This window comes from Schistocerca americana, chromosome 4 (assembly GCF_021461395.2).
Source record: "Schistocerca americana isolate TAMUIC-IGC-003095 chromosome 4, iqSchAmer2.1, whole genome shotgun sequence".
In the NCBI taxonomy this organism is placed as follows: domain Eukaryota; kingdom Metazoa; phylum Arthropoda; class Insecta; order Orthoptera; family Acrididae; genus Schistocerca; species Schistocerca americana.
In genome coordinates, this window is record NC_060122.1 from 743,197,786 (window position 1) to 743,217,213 (window position 19,428).

The 19,428-nt window shown below is 41.1% G+C and overlaps 1 protein-coding gene across 3 annotated transcripts in view; it reads left to right on the forward strand.

Annotated features, from left to right (window-relative positions):
- The window catches only part of LOC124613868 (3'-5' exoribonuclease 1-like), a 101,552-nt gene that overhangs the window by 23,975 nt on the left and 58,149 nt on the right, over positions 1 to 19,428 (forward strand). For all 3 annotated transcript variants that reach the window (XM_047142596.1, XM_047142597.1, XM_047142595.1), the window contains exon 3: positions 12,564 to 12,852. In XM_047142596.1, coding sequence (XP_046998552.1) covers positions 12,564 to 12,852 — 289 coding nt within the window. The remainder of the gene's footprint in view (positions 1 to 12,563; positions 12,853 to 19,428) is intronic.

Below are 19,428 nucleotides of genomic sequence, written 5' to 3' on the forward strand. Positions count from 1 at the left end.
AAGCACAAAACAAGGTATTTGGGAACGGATTCTGTGCATTGCTTGTTGAGATTGGCAGTGTGTTATGAGGGCTTTGGCAGTGTGTTACGAGGGCTATCCACAAAGTACATTATATTTTGGAATTAAAAATAAATAAAGTATTGGAATTTTTTTTTATTATATGCAGATGAAAGCCACACTTAAATACTACTTTTCTACATAGTTGCCATTTAAATTAAGGCACTTATCATAGCGATGGATGAGCTTGGAAATTCCCGTCGTAAAATTCGGCCGCCTGCTACTTCAACCACGTGGCGACTGTCTTTTGGGACAGAAAAGGTGTGATTTTTGTGGATTTCGTGGAAAGAGGCACTGCAATAAACTCTCAAAGGTATTGCCAAACTCTGCACAACCTCAGAAGAGCAATACAAAACAAGCGCAGGGGAAAGTTGGGCTCAAAGATCTTGCTGATTCACGACAACCCCCGGACCCACACGGAAAATGCCACTCGCGAAGTTCTCGAATCTTTTAAGTGGGAGTAGTTTCCACATCCACCATACAGTCCCGACCTGGCACCGAGCGACTTCCACTTGTTCCCAGCAATGAAGAAGTGGTTGGCTATGCAGCGTTTTGATGACGACGCACAGCTTCAAGAAGAGGTAACCACGTGGTTGAAGGCGCAGACGGCCAAATTTTACGACGAAGGAATTTCCAAGCTCGTCCATCGCTATGATAAGTGCCTTAATTTAAATGGCAACTATGTAGAAAAGTAGTATTTAAGTGTGGCTTTCATCTGTATATAATAAAAAAAAATTCCAATACTTTATTTTTAATTCCAAAACGTAATGTACTTTGTGGATAGCCCTCGTATTAACTACGTAGTTCAGGACCAACCTGTAGCCACATTTGATGCAACCACTTTTCACAAAGCCCACCGCCTAAAACTGTCATGTTAAAAGTATCGGCATTTTACCATCTTTTGAACTTCTGCTAACAAACAAGTGGACGTGTGTCTTTGTTAGAAGATGCTAAGTCCTATGACTGAGTGATACATTGCGTTATGCAGTGTTTATTACAAACGATTCAACTGCCCACAACTTGCATGGCAGTAGAGCATCGACTGCACTGATTCATTGCCGTGTTCATACCCTTTTATTTTGCAAACACGTTCTTACACACTTTATCATTCCAAATCAGCCTCACCAAATTATGCATAATACCAGTAATCAAAAATATATTACAGTTTCAATATTTATATGCAGAAAGTAAACTTATTTCAAACTATTTCTGATAAAATAGTTCATCTAGATACAATTTGGTATGGAGTAGCATCTGTTAGGTAATTTTGTATTTTGAGGCAGAATTTGTTTCTGTATTTGCATTTATAATAAAATATCAATTTTTCATGTCCCTAGTAATTAGCAATGTGCATGTACAGAAAATTAGTGAAAACAATTTTGATAACTAACATCTCATGGTATCTCAACTGTTGTACAACTTTCTGTAGTTATGATATCATAACTAAATAAATAGGATACCACTAGTTCTGTGTACTTTGGATCCTAAACTCCTTTCTTAGAACTGGAAAACAGTAGATCACTTCTTTTCTGGACTGTGTTTTTCATTACCATGCTTGTTGTTGTTGTGGTCTTCAGTCCTGAGACTGGTTTGATGCAGCTCTCCATGCAACTCTATCCTGTGCAAGCTTCTTCATCTCCCAATACGTACTGCAGCCTACATCCTTCTGAATCTGTTTAGTGTATTCATCTCTTGGTCTCCCTCTACAATTTTTACCCTCCACGCTGCCCTTCAATACTAAGTTGGTGATCCCTTGATGCCTCAGAACATGTCCTACCAACCGATCCCTTCTTCTAGTCAAGTTGTGCCACAAACTCCTCTTCTTTCCAATCCTATTCAGTACTTCCTCATTAGTTATGTGATCTACCCATCTAATCTTCAGCATTCTTCTGTAGCACCACATTTCAAAGGCTTTTATTCTCTTCTTATCCAAACTATTTATTGTCCATGTTTCACTTCCATACATGGCTACACTCCATACAAATACTTTCAGAAACGACTTCCTGACATTTAAATCTATACTCGATGTCAACAAATTTCTCTTCTTCAGAAACGCTCTCCTTGCCATTGCCAGTCTACATTTTATATCCTCTCTACTTCGACCATCATCAGTTACTTTGCTCCCCAAATAGCAACACTCATTTACTACTTTAAGTGTCTCATTTCCTAATCTAATTCCCTCAGCATCGCCCGACTTAATTCGACTACATTCCATTATCCTCGTTTTATTTTTGTTGATGTTCATCTTATATCCTCCTTTCAAGACACTGTCCATTCCGTTCAACTGCTCTTCCAAGTGCTTTGCTGTCTCTGACTGGCGAACCTCAAAGTTTTTATTTCTTCTCCATGGATTTTAATACCTACTCCGAATTTTTCTTTTGTTTCCTTTACTGCTTGTTCAATATACAGATTGAATAACATTGGGGATAGGCTACAACCCTGTCTCACTCCCTTCCCAACCACTGCTTCCCTTTCATGCCCCTTGACTCTTATAACTGCCATCTGGTTTCTGTACAAATTGTAAATAGCCTTTCGCTCCCTGTATTTTACCCCTGCCACCTTCAGAATTTGAAAGAGTTTATTCCAGTCAACATCGTCAAAAGCTTTCTCCAAGCCTACAAATGCTAGAAACGTAGGTTTGCCTTTTCTTAATCTTTCTTCTAAGATAAGTCGTAGGGTCAGTATTGCCTCACGTGTTCCCATATTTCTACAGAATCCAAACTGATCTTCCCCGAGGTTGGCTTCTACCAGTTTTTCCATTCGCTGTCAGAATTCGCGTTAGTATTTTGCAGCCGTGACTTATTAAACTGACAGTTTGGTAATTTTCACATCTGCCAACGCCTGCTTTCTTTGGGATTGGAATTATTATGTTCTTCTTGAAGTCTGAGGGTATTTCACCTGTCTCATACATTTTGCTCACCAGATGGTAGAGTTTTGTCAGGACTGGCTCTCCCAAGGCTGTTAGTAGTTCTAATGGAACGTTGTCTACTCCCGGGGCCTTGTTTCGACGTAGGTCTTTCAGTGCTCTGTCAAACTCTTCGCGCAGTATCATTTCACCCATTTCATCTTCATCTACCTCCTCTTCCATTTCCATAATATTGTCCTCAAGAACATTTCCCCTGTATAGACCCTCTATATACTCCTTCCACCTTTCTGCTTTCCCTTCTTTGCTTAGAACTGGGTTTCCATCTGAGCCCTTGTTTTCTCCAAAGGTCTCATTAATTTTCCTGTAGGCAGTATCTATCTTACCCCTAGTGAGGTAAGCCTCTACATCCTTACATTTGCCCTCTAGCCATGCCTGCTTAGCCATTTTGCACTTCCTGTCAATCTCATTTTTGAGACGTTTGTATTCCTTTTGCCTGCTTCATTTACTGCATTTTTATATTTTCTCCTTTCATCAATTAAATTCAGTATTTCTTCTGTTACCCAAGGATTTCTACTAGCCCTAGTCTTTTTACCTACTTGATCCTCTGCTGCCTTCACCACTTCATCCCTCAAAGCTACCTATTCTTCTTCTACTGTATTTCTTTCCCCCATTCTTGTCAATTGTTCCTTTATGCTCTTCCTGAAACACTCTACAACCTCTGGTTGTTTCAATTTATCCAGGTCCCATCTCCTCAAATTTCCACCTATTTGCAGTTTCTTCAGTTTTAATCTACAGTTCATAACCAATAGATTGTGGTCAGAGTCCACATCTGCCCCTGGAAATGTCTTACAATTTAAAACCTGCTTCCTAAATCTCTGTCTTACCATTATATAATCTATCTGATATTTTCTAGTATCTCCAGGGTTCTTCAATGTATACAACCTTCTTTCATGATTCTTGAACCAAGTGTTAGCTATGATTAAGTTATGCTCTGTGCAAAATTCTACCAGGCGGCTTCCTCTTTCATTTCTTAGCCCCAATCCATATTCACCTACTATGTTTCCTTCTCTCCCTTTTCCTACTCTCGAATTCCAATCACCCATGACTATTAAATTTTCGTCTCCATTCACTACCTGAATAATTTCTTTTATGTCATCATACATTTCATCAATTTCTTCGTCATCTGCAGAGCTAGTTGGCATATAAACTTGTACTACTGTTGTAGGCGTGGGCTTTGTGTCTATCTTGGCCACAATAATGCGTTCACTATGTTGTTTGATTAAACCTACTCCTGCATTACCCCTATTTGATTTTGTATTTATAACCCTGTATTCACCTGACCAAAAGTCTTGTTCCTCCTGCCACCGAACTTTCGCTAATTCCCACTATATCTAACTTTAACCTATCCATTTCTCTTTTTAAATTTTCTAATCTACCTGCCCGATTAAGGGATCTGACATTCCACGCTCCGATCCGTAGAACGCCAGTTTTCTTTCTCCTGATAACGAAGTCCTCCTGAGTAGTCCCCGCCCGGAGATCCGAATGGGGGACTATTTTACCTCCGGAATGCCTTACCCAAAGGGGACGCCATCATCATTTATCCATACAGTAAAGCTGCATGCCCTCGGGAAAAATTACGGCCGTAGTTTCCCCTTGCTTTCAGCCGTTCGCAGTACCACCACAGCAAGGTGGTTTTGGTTAATGTTACAAGGTCAGATCAGTCAATCATTCAGACTGTTGCCCCTGCAACTACTGAAAAGGCTGCTGCCCCTCTTCAGGAACCATACATTTGTCTGGCCTCTCAACAGATACCCCTCCGTTGTGGTTGCACCTACGGTACGGCTATCTGTGTTGCTGAGGCACGCAAGCCTCCCCACCAACGGCAAGGTCTGTGGTTCATGAACAGAATTGTGACAGGTGGCATGAGTATCCTAATAGAAGACAAAACAGCGGTTGGCTTACTGCTTTGCCCAGAAAATCGAGAAAAGCCACAAAGGTTATGACTACTGGTTGTTTGTGTTAATTTTGTAAAGGATGCTAAAGGAATCTTGTTTGTAGTCCTTTTGAAAGTGGAATGACAATTAGATGTGAAGCTTACTGTGAAACATTAAGAAACCAGTAAAGCCATTTAGAGAAAAGCCACCTTGTCTCTTGGCAACATGTGTTTTGTTTTTACATGATGATGCTGAGCCCCTCTCTGTCCAGCAAACACGAATTTTTGCAACAGTGCAAATGCAACGTTTTTTAAAATCTGTCCCACAGCTCAAATCTGTTTCTAATTGGTTTTGTCCCCTTCGTACACACGAAAAAGTAGCTCAACTGCCAGTGCTTCAACTTTGATGAAGAACTTAAAGATGATATCACATGCTGGTTGCAATCTCATGTGGCAGCATTTTATGCAAAAGGATTTGCAAACCTGTTAAGAGACATGATAAATGTTTAGATGTGAATAGTGTTCATGTAGAGAAGTAATATGAAATTTTAGTTTCAAGATTTTTGTAATAAATTGGCTTTAATTATTCCAATATTTTATTTATAGTCTAACAGAAGTTACTTACTGGATAGCCTTCATACTTGAATTTGCAAGTATGCAATAAGTGGGGATGAGTGGTCATCCAGTAGAAGCAGGCCACTGGATGCATTCATGACAGTATAAGAGGAGGATATGTGGTAATGGATCAACACTTAGTGCTGTGTCTGAAAAATGTGTTTTGGAACTTGAGCAGTCTGTGGAACACGACAGTGCATGAAGCAAATAACAGTTTCTTGCACCCCTTCCCATGTAAGAATTGATGGAACAGATCTAGTTCACATCATCATTGGAGAAAGGGTTATTCATCAGTGTTGTGTGATCTTTCTTCATTGATGCAGAATTATTGACATTTTTAGAAAAGATTAAAGCCATGGCATTTATTTTTTTGAGCTGAAAAATAGTACATGCACTACATTGTGTTGTTAGTGTTGCAAATGGATGAGTCATACGATCATTGGGAAAGGGTCTCAGGGAAAAGATTTGGAAAAGTTCTGAAAATTTGCTCTTTTTTTGTATTGATTACAAATTTCAACTTTGCCACCTTGAAAATGATGAATTTTTTGGGAGGAACATCATCAGTATTAAGTTAAGCTGGTCTAAATTCTGTATTGTTTTCTTCAAAATAATTTTCTTTGCACAGGATTTGGGAGCAGCTTTGCATTAAAATAATCAGTGATTGAATCCAAACATTTCTTTCACCATTACAGCAAAGTTTGTCATTGTATGCTTACAAAAGTATGGCTCCCAGCAGATGCTTCACATTTTGTTGTTTTGTACAATTTATAGTGAATATTTGCATTTTGAGTATTATCCATCACAAGTCTACTTGTGGAGGTTCATGAGCAACATTTTTCTCAGTTTGTATATAATAGTCCAGATTTTAACGCTTGGTTACTCGATAAGCAAAATGCTTTTCACGGGGTGGGAAGCATTATTTGTATACACCCAAAAAGTGTAATTCTCTGAGATAAAAATATTCATTTGAGTAAAATATAACTTCAGTTCGTTAACATGGCTGATCCACCATTCAAGCTACTGTTCAATATGTTCTGGCTACCAAACAAAACTCAACTGCCACTTCCACAAAACTGAACCACCAGCTATTTGTACCACACATCTGCTACATCAGGTTCCCATGCTAACTGCCTACTGGCCACAATTATCTGTGTGTCTCTGGCATCCTGATTTTCTTATATACCCGTCTGCCTGGCCTCCGGCATCACAAAACGGTACCAAAATGTGTCCCACAAGTACAACATACATTACCCATGGACCCAACCAACCAACCAACTCGCGCACGTGCGCCCTAACCATGACATTGCTGGCCACAGTTCCTGTCGCGGCCGTCGGCATCTCAGTGCGTTACTGCTGACGGAAGAGGTCACACCATGGCTGAGCTCGGGTCCGCAGCGCCCCCTGCCTTTTACATATAAGGAGGAACGCTAGCCCTGAGACGGACAGTCTAGCCATTGCAGTGGGATATTTGCTATTGTATTCGACTAGGCTCAGTACATGGATTACTCTTGGATATTACTTGGACTTGTATTGCTGGTGCACGTTTCATCAGAAATAAAGATAAGTTATCTCTTCATTCTAGCTGGCGCAATTCTTGTCATTAATTATTTTTTGGCCAACAGACATAGCTACATCCAGGTCATTACCCACGCTTTATACAATTTGTGGTGGCTGCCCCAAAATTACCGCCGAGGGCCTTGGGTTAGGGAGCCGTCACAAAAATTTAAATTATTCACAATCCATTAATATAATTTTGGGAGTGAATGTACATTAATGAAACAAAAAAAATAAAGCCTAAACGGTTGATTCTATGATGATTGGTACATGAGATGTGTGCTATTAAATATTGGACATATTTATAGTGCAAATGAAATTTGTGTAAATGACAAGATATTCATAAGTGTTAGATGTTGTTTCAAAAGAAAGTTGTCCCTTCTTTGTTATCATATATCTGTGTTTGTGTTATTCTTTATAATTTTTTTCCCCCTAATATGCATTCTTAATTGTATCATTATCAGTCATCTACTTATGTATGTAAATATAAGTCAGTTGCATTTTTTGACCTTGAATTATACTGTTACTTTGATTTCATAACGACATACCACTGTGTTGTGTCAATCTGTATCTTACCTCTGTGTGCCTATAAACAAATTAATTCTACTATTCTGTTACCTTGTGTTATGGCACCTGTGTTGGATGGTCCACATAAATTCAATGCAGCTAAATTGCTTGCCCTTAATAAGAGCTGATAAGCAACATCTTGTTTGTCACAGTCAGATTAATGTTAAAGGAAGACCTAAATTTTATAAATGCCAGTGCACTTCATACAGCATAGCTTCTGAAGAAATTGTTCCAGAGTAAAAGCGTAATCAGTAATTCTATCCTTTCACTCTCTTCATATTGGTTTTATTTGCGTATTATTTTTTGCCACATAGTCCTTCAGCATGAATATTCTCCATCATCTGCCATTCTCCAGAGCTCAGAACAGAATTTACCATCTCTGTATGGAAACAGCTGACAGCAAAATCTATCAACTTACAAATAAGTACTCTGCATTCATAACACCATTGAATGCAGTGGAAAGGACAGAATGAAGACTCCTAGTGTCCTGAAGGAACCATTCAGCACCATTTACGCTGTTCACAGGATAGCAGAGGGTATTGAGGAAGTAGACCCTGAGGTTTTCATATCTTCCAGAATAAAATCAGACAGACACTGTTTTGATTTACCTTGCTGTTTGGTCTCCTCCCTCAAATCAACCAACCAACCAACCAACCAACCATTTTGACTATAATGTTATCTTCTCGGGCAGATTGTAAACAATTTGGGAGTGAAAGTAACAACTTGACAAATAATGGAAATGTAAAGTTTTTGGCATGCATTAAAAAATAACTTCACTAGCTTTCAAAAAATCCTTTTTCAAGTGAAAGAAACAGGGGAGGGGGTCATGTTTGATGACTAGAAAAGTTTGTTTTTATGTCCCTATTGATTCCACTATTCGGGGAGTTGTTATCTTCACTCCAAAGGAGGATAACATTACAGGTGATAAATATATCACCTGTAATGTTATCCTCCTTCAAATATGTGTAATTTATCTCATGTTTTACATTTTATCCCAACAGCTTCTTGTTGGTCTTCACTATCTTTCAGCAACTTTATTTTTTCCATAGGAAAGCCAGTAAACTAGTCTCAGAAGTGGTCCTGTGTGTGTGTGTGTGTGTGTGTGTGTGTGTGTGTGTGTGTGCGCGCGCGCGCGTGTGCATGTGTGCGTGCCCGTGCGCGCCGTGTGTGGCATATTTGGCCAGGAGTTCCCTTTTGGGGAGTTTGGCCACCTGCTGCAAGTCTTTTTATTTGACGCCACTTTGATGACTTGCGTGTCAATGATGATGATGAAATGATAATGAGGATTGCTTAACACTCGGTCCCTGAGCGGAGAAAATCTCCAGCCCGATCGAGAATCGAACCCAGGCCCCTTGTATGGCATTCACCCTTGGTGACTACATGTCTGCAGAGATGGTCAGGTGGTCCAGCAAGAAGTCAGGAAGTATTTTTTTATTGATTATGAATGAAAACACACACACACACACACACACACACACACACACACACACACACACACACGTATGCGCATGCGTGGCACTAGAGTAGTATTCTACGATATTTATTACATATTTCACAAACCACATTTTACCTTTTATGCCATCGTCACGCACAGAGATTTTTTAAACACTAGAAGTGATAAAAATTACAATGTATTGAACAGCGTTAAGCTACAAATCACAGTCCTCTGTAATTTCTATAAGAACTTGCTGCAAAATGAAGCAGTGTTCAAAACATCATAAGTATCAAAATTGTAGAGCATTTGGTTTGTTTTGTTTAAAACAACTAGCCAAAACAAAAGTAAATGAGCAAATTTTCAGAATGTGTCCAAAGTTTCCAGAAAAATATCACTATTTACTTAAAATGAAACAGTTGTGGAGCATACAGATATTTCTGGAAAGCTGAAAGTAAAGAACACCCATATACAGAATACTGAACAAACATTGGAATAGGGAAGATATGATAAAAGACAAGTCACTGACTGGCCTTAGAACACTAACTACAAATGAAAAGTGGTTGATGATGTCAGGGACAGTGCGAATATAAACAGAAAGCAATAAAATTGTAAATGTAAGGAATAAATGCGTAAGAATGGCGGAAAATGTGCAGAAATAGGTGAGAGATGGGGAAAAAGGGAAGAAAACAAAAGAATGCTTTCTGTGAAAATGTGACAAACTGTTTTGCTGATGAAGATAATAAGAGAAAGAGCTAAATTACAGGTAGGGAGGAATTAACGTAGTACTAAAGAAACTGGGGTTGGATAACCATGGAGGAGAGTGATGCGAATTGTAATTATCTCGATGGACGTTGAAGTTCATATTTTCAGTGTGTTTTTCATATGTTTTGGATGAAGGATTCTGCAAGTCACGCATTATTTTTCAGTGATAATTATTTTTTTTTTCTTTTTGTCACTCAGATATGTTTTTAGCACCTGGGTTCCATTTTCTGGCAATCTCTGTATATTTCTTAATAAATGTCATCTCATTTATCCTATAATGTACAAATCATATCTATGTTACATTGAGACAAGGGTTCAGAGGAGGTATTATGTTAGCTATAGAGACAGTTTTTCGTGCACTTCAATCCTCATTTGGTCTGAAGTAGGGAGCTGATGGGTTGGCTTTCCCTCATACAAGTGAAGACAGTCCTCCAACAGATTCTCAATACTGAATGTTGGGGTCAGAATCTACTAGGCTCACTTATGAACTAGAAACCTAATGGTGATGTAAGGTATTTTCCCTATTATCATTAATAATGTAAGAAATCAAAACAGGAGACAGCACTTACCAGATAAGCACAGTAGTGGAAAGAAAATGACCGATGGGAATATCTGCATTGGAATTTAAAAAAATAAAATAAATCAATTTTGAACTTCTTATCTAATTCACTGAAGGACTTCAACATTTAAACAATTTCAGTAGTTGCTTGGAACCCATGAAAGTCATCTGACAGCCATACTGGGAGCAACATCATCTCTGGGGAGGAAGGGAGGGGTGGGAGTAATTGAGAGTGCTACCTTCTGCAGTTAGAAGTAATTGATAATACAGATTAATAAAGTTGCTTTTGTAATAAAGAAAGAATGCAAGAATTCACAGTGTGTTTCCCATGTGCAGATGTGTAGTGCTGTTCGGATTTTTTCAGTTTCTTGTGGTTAGGTGTGAACACGTGATTTGTCATTGGAGGACTTGAATTAAGTAATGGACCTACTAGCTAGATGGAAATAGCATTCATGGAAATACAGACTTGGCATGATAACTAAAGTGAAACTGCATTTGTTTACATGGACACCATAAGTGTGATTTTCGTGTAACTTTAATATGGTGTCACTTTGAACTGCAGTACAGCTTGGAGAAAATTTTTGCGGAAGTGGCAAGGAACCAACTGGAAATGATGCATTAAGATTGATACTAGCCATTTAACATTGGTGTAAGAGAGGTGTTTGTTTTATTCATCCTTGTGGGTCAAAGTAAGGCTGTCAACATTTATTAAGACTTTTAAAAATGTGCTGATATATATTTTCTTACTAATCAGGGGTATAATATGTTGCATAAGATATTATTTGAAGGCCTTTTTGACTTAGATAATCATTTGTTTATTGTGTTTGTATGGTTTGTATGGTTCAGTGGCAGTTTTAGCACTTTTGAAACGATATTTAACTGTTGAATGTTACTATGTTTTGAAGACAGTGAAAAAGATCAAATAGGCACCATTGCAGATCTTTTGTGTTCAAAACAGATTGGTGCCTACTGCTACAAAAGTTAAAAAAGTACTGTTAGTACAGGAATCTTCAGTCTAAAAGTATTCTGGAATTGATTTTATCAGGACAGATACAAGTTGCAATCAGAATGTTTTATTTTTACCGGTTTTACTCTATAATTTTACAAGAGCATCATCAGAAACTCTGGAATTTAAAACAACGAAATGTTACAAAATGGGAATCTTACATTGACAGCACCTGCTCTCTCTAAAAGTTCTGTGTGTGTTTGAGTAATTGTGCCACTTGTTCCTTGTGTAAAAATCCAGTCCTTAGCTGACCGTGTAGGACATGTTGGTGCTCAAACATGTCTCAATAACCAAAAGAAAGAAAATTACTTTGTATCCTTCAGAAGGTAGATTTATGAGAACAAAAACATGCAAGTTATGGCAAATAAAAATGTGGAAGAGTTGTGTGTGTTGGAATATTTTTTCCCACTAATTGAGTTATTGTGTGCTGTTACTGGTTCTGTTTATGTGGTCTGAGTCTTCTGTGAAATATCAGTAACATATCTGTTGTTCTCTTACTACGTATTGTGCATTACGAATCACTATTTGATCCAGTGTAATTTTGCTGACTGTTCATTGTGATAATGTTACTGTACATTAATAGCTGACATTTGATGATTTTCAAATTTAAAGGCCATATTAAGACATATAAAACACAATGGGGGATCTATGGATTTGTGATCTGTGAAGAATTTTTTGTGCTTTGTTATTTTGTCCTTAATTAGAGTATTTGGTAGATAATAGTAACAAACCATCATGAGATTATTCTGATGTTTTTGTTTTTCACAATTTGTGATGTATTTCAAGGAGTAAGTTAATTTGGGCGCTGTGGAACAGGAAGTTTACTCGTACTGGTCCCATATTTCTCAGTATATCTAAGTGAAATATACATCTATGGGAATAGGACAAAATTAGTGCAAGTGTATCACTTTAAATTTATATCATTTATCAGCTTTTGATCCTGGACATTTGAATCATAATGCTTTTACCAGTTGAGCTATCTGCCACTACGTCTGTCTTGCAGTTCCTTAGTTATGTTAATGAAGTATGTGTTTTTTTCCCTCACAACTAAAATTTGAGGTTAGAGGTCAAAAAGTCAATGTTGACTTTAGTAATCAGTTAAGTATGTTAACATCTGATTAAAAAGCAGTGTCTCATAGATGTACTTCAACCATTTCTTTCCATGACTACAGTGGTTTGATTCCTTTTAAATGTTGGTTAAATTTCCAGGCATGAAATAATAGAGTTCCCAGCAGTACTGGTAAATTCAGAAAAGCAAGAAATTGAGGATTGTTTTCAGTCATATTGTAGACCAACTATAAAATCAACACTGTCTAAATTTTGCACTGAATTGACGGGAATCACTCAGGAGCAAGTTGACAAAGCTGAAACATTTCCAGAAGTTCTGTCACGTTTTGAAGCTTGGCTGGTGAAACATGGACTTGGAACGAAGTACAAGTATGCCATCGTGACAGATGGGCCTTGGGATATGGGGAGGTTTCTGTACGGCCAATGCCAGGTGAGTAATTCCAACGATTGTATAAATTAGTAGTCAGTATATGTGTATCTCACAACACTGAGTTGTTTCAAATTGATTTGTTTTGCTATTTATTATTAGATTTTTATTTCTTTTCTTGCTTGTTATGAGAACAATCAAGAGTTTTCCCGGCGTTTAATCTGAAATCCACCTATTTGTTGAATGTGATTTAAATGTTTTAATTTTTGTATATAGTTTTCAACACTAATGAACCTATGTCAGATTATAATTAAAGGAAACTTATTACACTAATAAATTGCAAAATGTTTAGTAATGCTTCAATAACATTATTTTATATTTTATGTGCTCAGGATGTCTTACTTTCTCTGGTTTCCTTCCTGTCTACTGATGGAAGAAAAACCTTAAATGAAAACTAGCACTCTTATTACTGTTATTGTTTATACTATATGTTGTTTTGTGTGTTTTCCAGAGCTGCTCCAATTTTTCTTATTTCAGCTGTATATGCTTCTCATCTTCTCAAAAAAATCTTCTACTATTGCTTTGAAATGAAAAATATCCTGTTTTGTTGAAAAGAATACTGGTGTTATTTGATGCACCAGTGTAATCATAAAGAAAAGAGGCTCTTAGTTCTGATAAATTTGTACACACTCTGAGATATAGTTAATGATGAGGAATGTTCAGTGGAAATTACATGCTTGTAATTAATTAAAGAGCAGTTATAACATTGTGAAATGCAATGAAAGGATCCGTATGAATACCGATGTGGTATGTGAGAAAGTTTTAGGTAGTCTGGCAAGTTTTGCAGAGAGGGAGTAGTCAGGGAAGGACTGTGGAGAGGGCGGGAAGACAGAGAAAGGTGTTGAGATGCTCCAGGAACTACATTGTGAACATGAATTAATAATGAAATAAAGACAAATGGAAGGGAAGCAGTGTGTATGAAGAAGTGAAGATGGGAATGAGTGCCACATGTGACATGATCAATAAGAAAAGAAATCAAAATTATAAAAGTGAATCAAATTTGTTGTTATTTAGTAAGCTTTGAAAGTGAGATGATATAATTAATAAGGCACAGGAGAAGGATTAAGGGCAAGGTTTAAAGTATCCTTAGTGACAGGATCACTGGGAACATAGAGAAAGATTGTATAGGGAAGGAAATAGGTTGTGCCCTTTTTGGAGGAACCATTCTGGCATTTGCCTTAAATAAGTTAAGTTCCTAAAACATTATGTGGTTAGATATTGCAATGCAATAATATTTGATGTCTTTAAAGAGATATCAGGAGATCTGGTTACGTTCCCAATGTATACAAACTGTCGGATGAAATTAGCAGCTTGTAAATTATTTGTTATTATTCAGCGATAGTGCTGTTGTCTAGAGGAAAATGAGGACGATATTTTTGTTTCTCTTTGTGTCTTCCATGATGTGGTGGCAGAGTGTGTAAGTGTCAGATTACAAACTCAAATGTTCAAGTGTCAGTACCTGATTGGTCCTAGAATTTTTGGCCACTTATCTACATCTATGTTGATACTCCACTAGCCACCGTATGATACCCTGTACCATTACCCCCTGTGGGCCGGGGGTTAGAATAGGCCCGAGGTATTCCTGCCTGACGTAAAAGGAGTCTCACACATTTCGGCTTTTATGTGATGGTCTCCTGTAGGGTTTGACCATTTTTCAAAAGTTTCCCAAAGAGCGAGCCAATTGAGGAAGGGCACCTTACGTGGTGCTTCATAAAGACCTATCACATCCTTTGTTGATGTGGATCTGCACTTCTGCTCATTCTCCAACTGTTGGGCTAGGTCACCCTCCTTGGTGCGTATTTTTCTATCAACTGTGCAGTATCGTTTTCTACACTGATGATGATAATGGACTTGTTAGCCTGGTTGCACCTGATATCCAGCACAGTAGCCAGTCTGTTGTGGTGGGGCCGCCTTGTACCCTGTTGGTTGTAGCCCCCTGACCACACAGGGATCGCTCTACTGATGCCTGTGCCGTTAACTCCCTGCGTATGCCGAGGAGTAGATGCCCGTCACCCTGGGGCATCGGGACGCCCAGCAATGGCCATCCTGCCAGATGGCCTTCGCTGTGGCTGGGTGGCACCCATGGGGAGGGCCCCCGGGCGGAGTGGGTGGCATCAGGGCGGATGACACGTGACGAAGCGTAGTGCATCATCCCTTGGTGGTGGTCAAACACCAGCAGTCTCTAAGCATTCATGGGCTCAATTCAATGCACAGGAGTAGGACCCCAAATCATTCCCCTCCGTGGCCACACCATGGGAGGAACGTCAGGCTAAGAATGGCAGTGGCTCTTATTTGCCCCGGTACCTTGTATGTTCGAGAGCTTATGGGGAATCTTTCATGATAATGAAGCCTCGGTTTTTTGTTGAGCATTTAGAGGACAAGTTTGGGGAGGTAGAGGGCTTGTCCAAAATGCGCTCTGGGTCAGTCTTGATCAAAATAGCATCTTCTGCCCAGTCACGAGCGTTACTCGCCTGTGACAAGCTGGGGGATATTTCTGTAAGCATCACGCCCCATAAGAGCTTAAATATGGTCCAGGCTATCATATTTCACAGGGACCTTCTTTTGCAGTCTGATGATGAACTGCGCACCAATTTAGAGCGGTGAGGTGTACATTTCGTTCGGCGTGTCCACCGGGGTCCGAGGGATAATCAAATTGCCACCAATGCCTTCATATTGGCCTTCAAGGGTGATACATTACCAGAGAAGGTCAAGGTGATAGTTTACGGCTGTGATGTAAAGCCCTATATCCATCCCCCAATGTGGTGCTTTAAATGCTGGAAGTTCGGCCATATGTCTTCCCGCTGTACTTCTAGCGTCACATGTGGAGATTGCGGATGCCCATCATGTCCCAATACTCCATGTGCCCCTCCTCCCATCTGTGTCAACTGCAGAGAGCACCATTCGCCTTGCTTGCCTGACTGCAGGATGCTCTGGAAAGAAAGGAAAATCATGGAGTACAAGACCCATGACCGACTGACCTACACTGAGACTAAGAGGAAATTTGAATGCCTACATCCTGTACGTATGACATCGTCTTATGCCGCCGCTGCAACAGTTCTAGCCTCATCAGCTCCGCCAACCCCAGTCACATCTCAGAGTCAGAAGACTACATCTGCCCCCTTGATGGTGGGGGGCACTTCCCTCCCTATTGCTCCTGCACCACCTACTTCGGGAGCAACATCCCCTTCCCCTCCCCCACCCCCAACAATTGGGGATATCAGTCCCCACTTGTGTGCCGGAGAAGCATACGGGTTCTTCAGCTCCTCTCACTAAGAAGGGGTCCCTTAGGTCACTCTCTTCCCAGGTTTCTGCTAGTGGAAAAGATGACATCCGCTAGTGACTAAAGAGCCCAGAAGCAGCTGGTCGTAGGGCTTCATGCTCATGCTCAGTCCCGGAGACTGAATCAGTGAAGTCCTCCCAGCCAGGGAAACCCAAGGAGTAGTGAGAGAAATCCAAAAAGAAGATCCCCAAGACCAAGGGAATTGCGGTGGCACCCACACCACCGCTACCTACAAGCTCTGCGTCTGCAGATGAGGTGGAGATTCTGGCGTCCACTAAGGACCTAGATCTTGCCAGACCCTCAGACACAGTGGATATAGACTGCTCAGGCAATAAGTCGGTGGCAGCAGGTGACCCTGAGGCATAAACTGCCTCATTGAATGTTCCATGCCTTCCCAGTCTCACGATGACGTCATCCTCCAGTGGAATTGTGACGGTTTTTCCACCGCCTGGCTGAGCTACAATAACTGTTAAGCTTTAAACCTGCTTTCTGCATTGCCCTCCAGGAAATCTGGTTCCCGGAAATGCGGACCCCTGCCCTCCGTGTCTATAAGGGATATTACAGGAACTGTAGCTACTATAATGGAGTGTCAGGTGGAGTTTGTGCCTATGTCCTAAACTCAGTCTGTAGTGAAAGTGTGACCCTTCAAACCCCTCTTCAAGCTGTGGCCGTCAGAATAAGGATGACGCAGGAAATAACTGTCTGCAACGTATATCTTCCTCCAGATGGTGCAGTACCCCTGAAAGCATTAGCTGCACTGATTGATCAACTCCTAAACCTTTCCTACTTTTGGGAGATTTTAACACCCATAACCCCTTGTGCGGTGGCACCATGCTTACTGGCGGAGGCAGAAATGTCGAAACTGTACTGTCTCAGTTCGAACTCTGCCTCTTAAATACTGGGGCCGCCACACATTTCAGTGTAGCTCGTGGTAGTTACTCGGCCATTGATTTATCAGTTTGCGGCCCAGGACTCCTCCCATTTATCCACTGGAGAGCACATGACGACCTGTGTGGTAGTGACCACTTCCCCATCTTCTGTCACTGCCCTGGCATCAGGCCCACGGACGTGAGCCCAGATGGGCTTTAAACAAGGCGGACTGGGGAACTTTCACCTCTGCTGTCACCGTTGAATCTCCCCCACACAGGAACATTGATGTGATGGTTGAGCAGGTGGCTACACCAATCCTTTCTGCAGCAGAAAACGCGATCCCTCATTCTGTAGGGTGCCCACAGTGAAAGGCAGTCCCTTGGTGGTTACCGGAAGTCACTGAAAGAATTAAGAAGCATCGGTGAACTCTACAGCGGTATAAGCAGCACCCGTCGCTGGAGCACCTCATAGCCTTTAAACGGCTCTGTGCCCGCGATCACCAACTTATCAAAAAGCCAGAATCAGGAGTGTTGGGAGAGATACATCTCGGCCATTGGGTGCCATACGTCACCTTCCCAAGTCTGGGCAAGGATCAAATGTGTTTTCGGGTACCAGACTCCAACCGGTGTTCCCAGTGTTAACATAAATGGCTTGTTATCTACCGACGCAAACATGATTGCTGAGCACTTTGCTGAGCACTATGCTCAAGCCTCTGCGTGGGAGAATTACCCCCAACCTTTCGCACTCTCAAATGACAGCTGGAAGGGAACGTCCTCTCCTTCACTACATGCCACAGTGAATCCTGTAATGCCCCATTTACAGAGTGGGAGCTCCTCAGTGCCCTTGCACATTGCCCTGACACTGCTCCTGGGCCAGATCGGATCCACAGTCAGACGATTAAACATCTCTCATCTGACTACGAGCAACATCTCCTCATCATCTTCAACCGGTTCTGGTGCAGTGGTGTCTTTCCATTGCAATGGCAGGAGAGCACCATCATTCTGGTGCTCAAACCCAGTAAAAACCTGCTTGATGTGGATAACTATTGGCCCATCAGCTGCACCAACGTTCTTTGTAAGCTGCTGGAACGTATGGTGTGTCGGCGGTTGGGTTGGGTCCTGGAGTCACGTGGCCTACTGCCTCCATATCAGGGCGGCTTCCGCCAAGGTTGCTCTACCACTGACAATCTTGTGTCCCTCGAGTCTGCCATTTGAACAGCCTTTTCCTTATGCCAACACCTGGTTGCTGTCTTTTTTTTTAATTTACAAAAAGTCTATGAAACGACCTGGTGACATCATATTCTTGTCACATTATATGAGTGGGGTCTCCAATGCTCACTCCTGATTTTTATCCAAAATTTCCTGTTGCTTTGTAATTTCTGTGTCCAAGTTGGTGCCTCCCATAGTTCCCCCCACATCCAGGAGAATGGTGTCCCGCAGGGCTCTGTATTGAGTGTATCTCTATTTTTAGTGGCCATTAATGGTCTAGCAGCAACTGTAGGGCCGTCCGTCTCACATTCTCTGTATGCAGACGACTTCTGCACTTCGTACTGCTCCACCAGTACTGGTGTTGCTGAGCGGCATCTACAGGGAGCTATCCACAAGGTGCAGTTGTGGGCTCTAGCCTATGGTTTCCAGTTTTTAGCCACAAAGTTGCTTGTTATGCACTTTGTTGGCGTCATACCATTCATCCGGAACCAGACCTTTACCTTAATGACTATATACTCAGTGTAATGGAGACACATCGATTCTTAGGACTGGTTTTCGATGCCTGATTGACTTGGCTTCCTCACCTTCGTCAGATTAAGCAAAATGCTGGCAGCACCTCAGTGTCCTCCGCTGCCTGAGCAACACCAACTGGGTTGCAGATCGCTCTACGCCCTTGTTCAATCCTGCCTTGACTATGGGAGTCTGGTTTATAGTTTGGTGGTGCCCTCAGTGTTGTGTTTGCTCATCTCAGTGCACCACTGTGGCGTTCGCCTAGTGACAGGAGCTTTTTGGACGAGTCCGGTGACCAGCATCCTGGTGGAGGCCGAAGTAGCTACATTGCTGGTTAGGTGTGCGCAACTGCTGACCAGTTCTGTTGCTCACATTTGTAGTTCTTCTGCACATCCGAATAACGACCTTTTCCCACCCACGGCGGTTCATCTCCTGCATCGGAAGCCCAGGTCAGGGCTTCCAATTGCAGTTCATGCCCAATCCCTTCTTTCTGAACTGGAGTCCTTGCCTTTACCACCTATACTTGAGGTCACTCATGTACACCTCCATGTTGTACACCTAGGCCGTGGCTTCGCCTGGGCCTTTCACATGGCCCTAAGGACTCAGTTAACCCTAGCAGCTCTCCACTGTTACTTCCTCTTGATTCTTGACATGTACAGAGGCCATGAAGTGGTTTACACTGATGGCTTGATGGCTGATGATCACGTCGGC